Source organism: Plectropomus leopardus, chromosome 2 (assembly GCF_026936395.1).
Source record: "Plectropomus leopardus strain MGB_pleo_1.0 chromosome 2, ASM2693639v1, whole genome shotgun sequence".
In the NCBI taxonomy this organism is placed as follows: domain Eukaryota; kingdom Metazoa; phylum Chordata; class Actinopteri; order Perciformes; family Serranidae; genus Plectropomus; species Plectropomus leopardus.
The window spans coordinates 20,587,861-20,600,474 of NC_142177.1; the positions used below are offsets into that span (position 1 = coordinate 20,587,861).

Sequence of the window (12,614 nt, forward strand, 5' to 3'; positions counted from 1 at the left end):
GATAATCAAGAAAATAATCATGGTTGGGTGTTATGTTAAGTGCGTGATGTGGCATGACACACTTAACAAAAGTGGACTCCTGTTTTGAGGCCTCAAGATAGGTATTTTTTTCTTCATGTTGTTTTTTGGAGCCAGAAGTGACCATACTTGGGTGAGAAGCTGGAGCTGAGGAGGAGCGAGAGGTGGATCTAACTGGGACGCCAAGGACACTATCGTCAGATAAGCCTGTCACTCAAAGCACCCCGCCCTTAATTAAACATGCAAACATGTTTATTTGTGCTGTAAATTTGAGCATTTTAACATGGGGGTCTGTGAGGATGGACTGGCTTCTGGAGCCAGCCTCAAGTGGCTATTCCAGGAGCTGCAGTTTTTGGCACTTCCCTTTTGGCTTCGTTTCTCAGCCTTGGAGGCTGCCGCTTGGTTATCTATGAATTATATGGCATTACTTTCCAGAGGTATCAGTATAAAAAATGATAATGCAGCCTGACAAATTAATTCCTGCAAAATGGCTGAGTTTGTATCAACACTTGAACATTTTCGCCTTCATGAAGGTATTTAACCATGGCTGTTGCATTTGACTGTATTAGTTTTAGCTACCTCTACCTCATATACTGGAAACTAAGTGTATTATGTATAGGTGAAGTGACAACAGCCGTGTTATAACAAGGACAGACTTAAGCTGACTCCAGTCCTCTGTTGCAGTTTCAAACACAGCCAGAGTGGTCATGACTGGTAACAGTGGACTTATATCTGCTTTACTTGGTGTGTACATTTAGACAAAAACCTTTCAAAGAAAAAGACACATTCACTCAAGGGAGGAAAGGACGAGTAGCTCAGAATGTACAAAGAAGAAAGCAAGGTAATAAAATAGAATAAAAAAGAGAGAGGATGAAATAAAATGTCAGAAAGACAGAGCGCGGAAAAATAACTGGATGAGCTCAGTGATGAGATAAGGTGTGAGGCATCGATCTGTAGGAGACACAGTGTATTACTTACAGTGTAGAGTTCATTCGTCACCTTCACCAGCTCCTCGTGCATCTGGATTCCAATGTCCTTGCTCTGAAACGCAGCAAGCAGAAATAACAGGTGTGAGACAATAAACTGTGTTTGCTGTGACCTTTTGGAACAAACTCAGTCTGTTATGCTGACACTATGACTTTGGTGAGTCATTGTGAAGTATCTCGACAGCTATTGGATGGATCGCCACCCAATTTGGTGCAGATATTCAAGGACATCAAGGGATGAATCCAAATGACTTTGGTGGTTCCCTGGCTTTTTATCTAGCACCACTGTCCGGTCAGAATTTCAGCATGTGGAAAGACATCCCTAAACCTAATGGCTGACACTTAAAGGAGCAGTGTGTAAGACTCAGTTAAGGATTTAGTGGCATCTAGCAAACTGCAGATTGCAACTCTAGTGTGCCAAGTGGGAACTCCCAGAAAAGACTCCCTTAGTGTTCATTGTTAAGAAGGTTTTCTGCGTGAGCCAAATTATCCGCAGAGGTCTCTTCCTCTCCAAATCAAACAGACACAGTGATTGAAACCTGGTGAAACACGAGATAAAACAGTACAAATCCGTGTTTCTTCTATATTGGTTGGCATGTCAGAGACAGGCCATTAGCCCAACACCTGCTAACGTGTGTTCACCTTTTTTTCTGATAACTTAAGATGGAGATGTTCAAGACATTTTATCAGGAGCCAAATCATCTGCAGAGGTCTCATCCTCTCAAAACAAATGGACCTGGTGATTCAAACTGGTAAAAAACAGAAATAAAAAAAAACACACTGAATAAAGCAGTTTCATTTTACAAAGTTTGTGTTTTTCCTCTTCAGCTTGTCGTTGAGGGCCTGCTAACTATGGCCGATGTGAAAATGCGAATGGTCCTGTCTAGAGTCAATGTTTGGTTTGTCTGTTCTGGGCTACAGTAGAAACATGGCTGCGCAACATAGCGGACTGTGTTGAAAAGAACCTGCTCCTTACGTAGATATACACAACTCATTCTAAGGTTGAAAAAATACCACAATTCTTTTTTTTTTCAAGGTGATTATTCATTAAAGAAAACATACTTAATATGTTTAACTCCATACTGCCACTATACCCCCCCCCCACCTTTACCGTCCACAAAATAGGATTTCTGGTGGATTATGAGCATTATGGCCCCAGATGTCCTGACTGAGTGTATTTATTTTTGTTTGTCATAAATATTCTACTATCAGAATAATTGAATTACATTTTTTTCTCTTAAGTTTGAAACTCAAAAACCATAAGCACAACCATTTCCCTGCTTCCTCCGTCCCACCAGCTCTTCCTGCAGGCAAACATAAAACAAGCTGCATGAGGAAATGAAAATATCAAGGATGCTGCTCTCAAAAATGAAATTACTACGGAGGCTCATCAATCTATTGCAAACTGTACAAGCAATCACTGTTGTTGGGCTTTGAATTTCCTATGTATACATGTAGTTTACACACATACTGTACCTCTCTAATTGGTTGCTGAACAGGAGAGACATAACTGTTAGCGACACCATAAGCACATTCAATTTCCTGTGATTATTGCACATGAGATCACGCCTCATATGCAGACTTTTGCAGTTTCTTTGAGGTCTCATTTTCAGTGTGTGTGTATGTGTGTGTGTTTGCATTTGTGAAGTGCAGGCGTGCATGTGTAAGGGCATCAAGAGGTGAAAACAATGTGTGACATCCTCTGACAAAGAAAAACCCTGTCTATTGATGTTTCACTGTGCTCTGCAAAAGATAAAAAAAAATCAATAATGTGTCAAGAGAAACAAAAACCCCTATTTCCAGTTTCAAATCTCATTTTAAATATGAAGAGACTGCTTAAGCCATCATTTCTTTCTGCCACCAATTTCATTTGTTTTGTTTGGAGGAAACTTTCAGAGATTCAGCCAACACCTCATAAAGCCACACAGTTAATTCTTTTTCCAGCCTTTAATACAACGCACCTGTACTTTTTCACAGTCATCTCACTGCACAGCATGCCTTAAAATCAAAAACATGGGACACACCTGGACTGGAGGGACAAATAAAAGACAGAGTGAATCTCATGGTGTCTGACTGTGTGGGAGAGAGGCATACAGTCTTTATTTGAAGACTCTGAGTTGAGAAAATGCACCAACAGCAGCAACACGTCTCACTGGGACAGTCTTACACATAAAAAACCCCCACATAAATCACACCTCTCCAACTTCACAGAGCTATAGACAGTTGTTATGTTTGAGAAAAAACAACATCAGTACAATCACTAATAGGATGCTGGCTGAGCTACTCTCCACAATGTGACTATAATTAGTCTTCTCTTATGTTAAAGATATACTATGCAGGAATTTATGTATATTCTATGTATGAGCTCATACAAATGTAATCTCTGTCAATGAGCACAATGGTGTGGTGCCCTGTGCCAGGGCTGTCGCAGCCTAGGTTAAATCCACCACCACCAGTGGGGTCAGTCGGCCAACACTGCAGCAAAAGTTTGGCTTCAGTTTGATTCTGTTGGCCTGAGGGTGTCTCTACAGCTACAGTATCAGAGCCGAGAAAAATCTGAACTGAAGCCCCAATGTCCAGCAATTTTGAGAGAGGGGGTGGGGCTGCCTTTTCATTCAGGAAATGCCATTTATATTGTAGTTTTATTACAAAATAATAGAGATGCAGCAGAGAAGAATGGATGCCTACTATCTGAAGAGTGTATAGTATACAAAGGGTAAGTTCAGTTAAATGCTGTATAAAAATGCTTTATTAACTCCTGAATTTCCTGTTTATGCTGAGTCCTATAAAGGTTGCAAATTTTAACAGAATGTCTGATTAATGCTGAGCAACTAATTGTGAGAAATTTTAGTGGCTAAAAAATACAATCTTTAGGAAAGCCTGACTTCTGTAATACAACTGTAGTCTGAAAAACACTGCATTTGATTTGACAACAATTCAGATGTTGAAGGAATACTTCATCCATAAAATAACCATTTTTGTTTTAAAAACTTGCCTCCACGCTGAATGAAAAATACAAAACTGATATTTTTTAAAAATTGGAGTCATAGGGGTTCACATTCAACAGCAAAAAAAACTATATCAAAACTTTAGCAAATATGCATGAGTTTTAAAAGTACTAGGCATACGGCTGAATAAATGAGGCTTGAATTATACTGCACAAGTTGTGTAAGAGTTATTTTGATAAATGTTTGGTGCTGTTACACAAGACCTCAATTTACTCCAATTTATCAAGAATTGTCTATGTTTTGGATTCTTCGTTCACCATGGAAGCATGCGAGAAAACAAAGTTTTGTTCATAAATCCAAGGTAATATGGGGGAAGTAATTTACATACAAATGATCATTTTGTGGGTGAAGTACTTCTTTAAGGTGGAAAACTTTAAAAAGAACAAGCCAACACAGCACCAAAATCCAACTTTTTGTGAAACTTCTCCTTTTTAATGGTGAGGAAGTAATTACAACACATATTAGTGGCTAAACATTTCTTTTTTTGAAATTTTTTATTTTTTTCTGAAATTAGGCTCAACATCTCATATGCACTGCATATGATTTGACAAGTCAGATCTTAAGGGTTTTCAAAGGAGATTTCAAAGGCAGCAAAGGAAAACCTCTGTTTAAAGTGAAAAGGTCAATAAAATCATGGCCATGTTCATTAGTGAAACAATGACACTTGTCAGTTGGAGATTGATGCAAACAGCTAATTAGGTACACGGGAGGTTTGTGTGCAGCTAACAATAGCCGAGGCCTCGCATGCTGCATACTTAAGTGTGCAGTGTGTCGTGCTTTTAAATACGGACGCTTCATTGACGTGTGTCAAGAGCTGACTAATTCTGGTCCACCCAAAAGAGTGCATCATAGTGACACAGCAAGATGCATTATGTTCCTTTCAGAAATGAATCATTATGAGTCTCATTTTCTGTCAGATCAATATAACAAGGAGGAGCTGTGCTGAAAGACAATGACTAACACAACAACAAAAGGGCAAGTATTTATGATATTCACCCTCTCTCTCTCTCACACACAAACACACACACGTACACACACACGCACACACACACACAAACAACACAACTACTCGGGAGTTAACATATTTGTCCACACCCTGCTCGGCTATAAAAACTGTGCTCGAAAAAACTTGCTACTGGTGAGTCAGAAACTTAAATCATCATCAAAGAGGGCAAAAATCCATCAAACAAAATCTTGCTCCAACAGTTCTTCATTAAAGTAGATTATGAAATGCACCCAGAGGAGATAAAACATAATAACCTTAGTAATACAGGAGGGATTTGTTGTTTTTACTTTGTTTGTATCTAGAGTGCAGGCGCTAAGTCCTACTCAAACAATTGGACTGAGTGTGATAAATAGGGAATATCCTCAGAGGGCTCCAGCAGCTGATGAATGGCATCTGTATGCATCAGTGGCTCTGAACAAGACAGACTGCAGCATGTACTGCAGAGGCTCTGGGAGAGCAGGGAGAGTTCAAGCAGGGAGTGAACGACTGTGATGCAACACACTGAAAGAGCTGTGGCGGGTCGTATTGTAAAAGCCCTTATGGAAACGCCTGTTTGTATACATTTTAAAAATCTTCCTTCTATGAAAGGCAAAAAAGTAGTGCAGTAGTTAATGTATGACTGTCAATATAAAAACACTGCAGAAAATACAGTCAGGGAAAAAGGAACACTGCTTTCTCTAGATTCACATTTGCCGCTTCTATTGTAATTGCATTATGTGGGATTAGGGCAAGGAGATATAGCTTAAAAATGATACTGCAGTATTTCTTGGCTGTATATCTTCATATTTTGAAGTCTCCTCTAAACCACTGTAGACTATTAAAATAATAAACATTACTAAAAGAACTACATTAACACGAAGTCAAACAAAGTAGCTACTGTCAGAAAATAAGGTTAAATCAAGTAATGTCATTGTAGAGTTAAAAACTGTTATATAGATAGATAGATAGATAGATAGATAGATAGATAGATAGATAGATAGATAGACTTTATTGATCTCAAAATTGAGAAATTGGGATGTAGCAGCACCATACAGTAAGAACAGAGAATAAAGAGCACACATTATTAATAGAATATAAAGGAATATGCTTAAAAAAACCTAAAAAAAAACTAAGAGACTGTACATATCTACATATATGCATGTGTAAAGTGCGGAACAGTATCTGAATAAATATAAATAGAAATAAAGTCAGCAGTGCAGAGTGACATGGAGCTAAGACCAGAGTTTAAAGCGCAGACAGAGGTGAGTTATTGTACAGGTGGATGGCTTGTGGCAGGAAAGATTTCCTGTATCTGTCCTTTCGACAGCGAAGCTGAATCAGTCTGTTGGAGAAGGTATTATATATTCATATATATATTTATTAAAAGTATCATGATAATGACATAAAGCAGAGCAGAACCACTGATGCTTTTATTTTGAAGCACCCACTGCATCTTGGGCCATAACAGTTAGATTTTACAGTGAGCAGAAAGTTAGATTGTTTCTGCGGCGCCTTTGAATGTGAGGATTTATTCACTGTGAGCCGCAGACAATTAACAGCTCTCCAGTTCTTATATTGCAAAGATTTGCAAGTCGCACTGGTGCTCCATGGTTGCAAAATGTGACTTAATAGTCATAATCAGAGCTCTGCAGGCACAAAAACCCACAGCCTCACCAGCTCACACCGCTGCCACTACCATTCATTAAATTAGACTTTTAGTTACCGTGGCACATTTGGATGCCAGGATTATTGACTGTGAGCTGGAAACAACCAACAGCTCCCAAGTTCATATATTAATAACATTCACGTGCTACGTGGTTGCAAAATGTGACAAAATAGTTGCATTCTGGAGCTAAGAAACAACAAGCTAAGAAACAAAAACTTACACCTGAAGTTCATATACTAATAGTATCTGCAAGTCGCATTGGTGCTTCGTAGTTGCAAAATGCAACAAAGCTGTCGTGGTCCGGAGCCCTGGAGATACAAAAACAAACGCCACGCCTGCTCACACTATCTCCAAAATGTCGAAGCGAGTCTCATACCAGTGACTTAAAAAAATTATGTGACAATTATACCTGACGTTCGAAATATAGTCTCTTTGTACATCCCACATGGAACAAGCTGTGACACATCGAGTATATTCGATATATCGACCATCCCTATGTGCGACTGATATGGAACACCATTCGCAACTGCTTTTTGTACATCATTATTGAATATAACATCATGGGAAACAGAATAAATCATAATATTATGCATCACACAGCTTACTTTATCTGCCATTTATATGCTAAACAGGCCCTTGATCAAGTTTTTGTCGACAGCTGTACTTTTTGTCCTTGATCACCTTGTCATGTCCAACAGTCAATCACCCAAAGCTCTTTCATTTATTTCAGTTTAACATTTTTAATTTTCTCCTGAGCTCCCTATGATGGTTTTGATGCATTATTTATTGCCTCTGCAATATGTCTGCCAGCAAGCAGCTGCAGAGCCATCCATTCATACTTTCAAATATAGAAAAAGCTACCTGAGGGCGCCTGACTTAAAAAAAAAAAAGAAAAGACGGAGTGTTTCTCCTTTTTCAGCTCTGGCACAGTTTCTGACAAACACTGGCCTGGCACCCACACAAGCACGCACACGCACACGCACACGCGCACACACGCGCACACACACACACACACACACACACACACACACACACACACACACACACACACACACACAGACACAGACACACGGTAATATCTGAATGGAGCCTAGTAAGCGGAGTGCAGCTCACCTACAGGAAGGCCTGCAAGGTGAAAACAGGGTTCTGATGTTTGGATAAGACCTCAGTCATCTCTGCTATGTGCTGACAGTGAGCCAGTCGTTGATCACACTTGTTGGGGCTGCAGGGTGTTGGGCGAGGGGTTCTCAGCTTCACTTTTCTCCATGCTGCTTAGACTGACCAAACTCATGCACCTTCTACTAAATCCATGTGTGCTGCTGAGACAGAGCTCAAAGCACCACATTTCTTTGGGCTTCCATCAGTTTGTATACTGAGGTCAAACTGAAGTCAAAAAGTAGAGAAGTGGCTTTTATTTTGGCTACTGCAACTTGTATATTGCAAATTCAACTTTATTGCAATACCAGGGCATGACGATGTGGCCCAAAGTTTACAATAAAAGAGTTATGAGGCAAATAAAAGCTTTAATCAAACTGCTTGGTATTTGTATTGTCCTTCTAACTCTGACATTTTGTGCACTGGTGATAACACAGAAGCGGTAAACAAAGAGGGAAGGATGATAGACTCACTGACCTTCTTGAACAGACGGATGATGTCTTCGCTGATCTGGGCCAGGCGGATGATGACGTTGTTGGTGTAGATGTCGCTGAGGGTGGCGTGGTCACGGCTCTCTCGCCTCATCTGGTTCAGCACCAAATACCAGCAGTTTACTGAGGACAGCAGGTGCTGGTCTTTCCTGAAAAAAACACAGGAGAAATCGAGGACTGTTAATAATATCATAATATACACAGTTGGTAATGTTTTGTTGTATTGTTTTTTTTTTTTAAGATTACTTTTGGGCCTTTTTGCCTTTATTTGACAGGACAACTGAAACGTGAAAGGGGGAAAGAGAGGGGATGACATGCAGCAAAGGGCCAAAGCCAGAACTGAACTACAGTCAACTGAGCAACTGGGCGTCCCTGGTGGTAATGTACTTAATATTCATTTAGGGCTGTACGATACTCAATTAACACTGTCGAATCAGATTTGGGCCTTACATACCAATATTTGATGATTCAAGTTTGAAAGTTTGAACAGGGCTCTGGGAGGTTTAGTGTGACAGCAGCATTCTACAGTAAACATGCTAACAAGAGATCAGCAATGTGCAACAACATTTTTTGCCAACACTACATATCAAACAAAAGCCAGAGACTGTGTCGTATTAAGTTGCTGTAAGCTGTAAATTCACCACTGAGAGAAAATAACGTTATCTCAGAGCCTTACAGTGCACAGTGTCTCTTCCTCTGAGCCGCTGCACTGCATCAGCTGCAGCCTTTACCAAAAAGTAGTGTGACAGTCAAGAGCACTCACTCCACAGCAAAGTCTGGGGACCAAAACAACCCCAAAAGAGCACTGGACAACACACTTGAAAAAAACCCCAACAAAAAACAACTGCCCGACTTCTTTAAATAGCACTAAGAAACATCAGCAACACTAATGACTCTGTGAAGCTCTTCATATTGGAATAGCATCAGTTTTGCAGATGTTCAGTTTAACCAAAGTATTGGAGAAAGTCAAGTTTCAACCTGACAGTGGTGATAGATAAAAAGTTAGGGGATCACCACAGTTATTACGCATCATCCTGTGGGGGTGACACATGTCTGTACCAAAGTTTACAACAATCTATCTAATAGGTGTTGAGATATTTACTAAGAAATACAAACTACAACCTCAGGGTGGCACTGGAATAAAAATGGACTAAACTTCTGGCGACCACGCACAAAATTTCACTGTCACTGAGTCATTGAGATATTCCACTCGAGCCCAAAGTGGTGGGCCAACCAACAATGCTGTCCCTAGAGTCAGGCCACTAAAAATATACAAAAATATTTCTCTTAATAAATAATAACAATTACTATTATTATAACTGAAAAATAATTTAAGGAAGAACAGCAACATTAGAGTAGATGTAGAAAAAAACTACAACTAACACCCACTAACATTTGGCTTTTGTATTTAATGGAGAAAGTCACAAGCAGCATTCAATGACTATGCAGTCGACACAGGTGTTTATCGGCTTCGGCTCTGATCGGCTTTAATTAGCAGTGATGGAAATACTTCACCCTGCTGGACGCATTTGGTTTTCATCCAAGCAGCACTCACACATCATTCAAAATGAAGTCAGCACTGACTTTAGGAGAGAGCATATGTAAGTGATTTTTTTTTTTTAAGTAACCACCATAGGTTTTACACAGGCAGCTTTCTGCTGTTCACTTTCCCGTTTTCCAGCCCGTCCATGCCATCAAATGTGACAGACCAGAAAAAAAACAGAGAGGCATACCTGTCTCCTGTGCACAGCTTAGGTCTACAGACAATGGGCAGGCATATTATATTGCATATTTTTAACACGTTTTCCCATGTTTAAAGAAGTCCAAACCAAGGCTAAAGACTGAGCTAATTTATTTTACATGCAGTAATAATCCAAAAAAGTTTGGCTAAAGATGAAAACATGTGAAGTAACAACTAAAGTAAACAATATTGCTATGGATGTGATCATGAATACCACAATGTTCCCGTCTTTCTTTCATTTCTTGGTGAATGTCTTCCACCCTCACTTTATCATTTCCTGTCTTTCTTCCACCACACTCCAAACAATGCTACAATCTAAGGCATCAACTTGTTGTTAATGTATAAAGCTGGTGACCACTATGATCCAGAGAGTCAAGGGCCCTGATTGCTGCATAATCAGTTTAAACTGTCTCCGCCTCGGGTGATTGCAAATAGAAAGACTAAGGCACACAGACACTGAACCACACACACACACACACACACACACACACACACACACAATCCCTTCAAACCCATACCCTTGTCTGGATCCTATCTGAGCATTAATCAATCAACCAACCCTGAGGAGGAGAGAAAAAGGGGGGGGGGGGTTGGATGAGAGCAAAGGAGGCAGAGAGCCAGAGCAGGGCGGGGGGAGGATCGTGTTTCAACTGTGGAGCAGAAAAAAGAGATGAGCAGCACAAACATCAAAGAGCCCTCCTTCGGAGAGCTTCCATAATGTTAATCACATCTAATGAAGTTGATATCTAGTGACTCCAGAGTGCATTCTCCATTATTTCTTTACTTAACTCTGCCCCTAAACACATTTACATCAGGCTGACAGGACGCAAACACCAGCTCCTTGTTCTCCTGACATCAGTGCCGGTAGAAGACAATTTGAGAAGAGATGAAGAGGGGCACCATCCCCCGTGTTAGCAAAATGACCATATGCATCCCATCTCTCTCCGTCCATCTAGAGGTCATTAATAGTGGGGCCATGGTCTGAAAGGGGACCCAGTTACAGTCCTATCCAGACCTATACGCATAAGAAAACAGGATGGCACATGTAGACAGCTTCATCCATCCATTCATTACTGCCCTTCTTCATCGGCGTTAGATTGAGAATGGCGTCCTGAGATGCACTTTGTCTGAAAAGCGAGTAAATTAATTTGCTATTACAGAAACTTAATGGTAATTTCAGAGAGCTGAGAAAATCCAGCCATAAATTCATGCCGCATTTCAGTCTTGCAATCAAGAGAAGATAATAAAATGATTAAACTGAACATTTGCTGTGTCAAAATGAGATGAACCCCACTGACAGACTACATAGAGGATGGGTTGGGTTTCGGTTTTACTAACAATAGAGGATCTGATGTAGAGCATATTCTCCTTTGCTCCTCTGGGATGGCCTATTTCTACCGTTCTACCATCCCTCATTTTGCACCAGTTCTGCATGACTGACCTATCTGCCAGTAAGGGACGCAGCTCCTCGGTGTATAATTGCTGTTTGTGGTTGAGGGGTTTAGGGAACAAGCACCTCTACTCTCTGTTAATCCTTAAAAATGGTCAGAGATGCTTCATCACATCCCTAAGCACAACCAGGCTCCCATTAGCCCCATTTATATCCACCAGTCCTCAGCTTTCCAGACAAACTCTGCTGAGGTAAATCCTTGGCCCCTCTCCAATGGCTAAAAGTGCTTGTGGACCTTTGGTCCCCAATGTGACACTGTTGCTAAATCTGCTGCTTAAGACGATCTTTCCTTTCAGATTATTAGGTGTTTCACCTCACGTTCGTACCAGGTAACATGGAGATGGCTAAACTGCTAGCTGGCAGCTGATTATCAATGCAGACCTGCAGTTATTAGCTCGCTAGTAGGACACACACACACACACACAGGGACTCATGCACTAACATGCACATGCAGGTGGACTGCTGTCGACCATAACAAAGAACAGAGAAGCTCAACAACATACACAGAGGTAGTGACTCATTTCTTTGCTCAGGACTTCATTACTCCACTTTATGCTTAGTTGTTTGCTGCTATATTAATTCTCTGTTTGTCCTGTAGGCTTCAAAACATTTAAGGGTATTAAATCTGTAAGAATTTATACACAAAAAAAACCAAAACAAATTATGTTCAAAGAGATGACACTGTAGACATGGTAGCACATATGTTAGGCATAGCGGTTTGGGTTGAGTCCAGGGTGGCTACCTCGCCTCTCGCCTAATGTCAACTGGGATAGGCTCAAATTAAATCAGTTCTTAACATCCGATTGATTAATCAATTGTCAATTAATTGTTATAATCCCATTAACAAACCTAATGAAAATAAATTGTAACGTTGTAGAGACATTTAATTCAAAATCCGCCTCACAGTGTCGCCACTAAAAACATTAGGATCCATCTGCTGGGGACCATAAATGTCCGGATGAAGTTTCATGGCAATACATTAAATAGTTGTAGAGATGTTTCAGTCTGAACCTAAGTGGCAAATTTGAAGGTTTAAGAAAAAATGTAGATAGATGATAATTAGTGAAACTCTAAATTAAGGAATAATATGGTCTGAAAGTGACCAGGTACAAAT

At 40.2% G+C, this 12,614-nt stretch overlaps 1 protein-coding gene across 2 annotated transcripts in view; it reads right to left on the reverse strand.

The window, feature by feature from the left end:
* srgap3 (SLIT-ROBO Rho GTPase activating protein 3) overlaps positions 1-12,614 on the reverse strand; it is a 75,446-nt gene that overhangs the window by 35,551 nt on the left and 27,281 nt on the right. For both annotated transcript variants that reach the window (XM_042504357.2, XM_042504350.2), the window contains exons 3-4: positions 8,296-8,458; positions 997-1,059 (exon numbers count right to left, since the gene is read on the reverse strand). In XM_042504357.2, the coding sequence (XP_042360291.1) occupies positions 997-1,059; positions 8,296-8,458 (226 nt within the window). The remainder of the gene's footprint in view (positions 1-996; positions 1,060-8,295; positions 8,459-12,614) is intronic.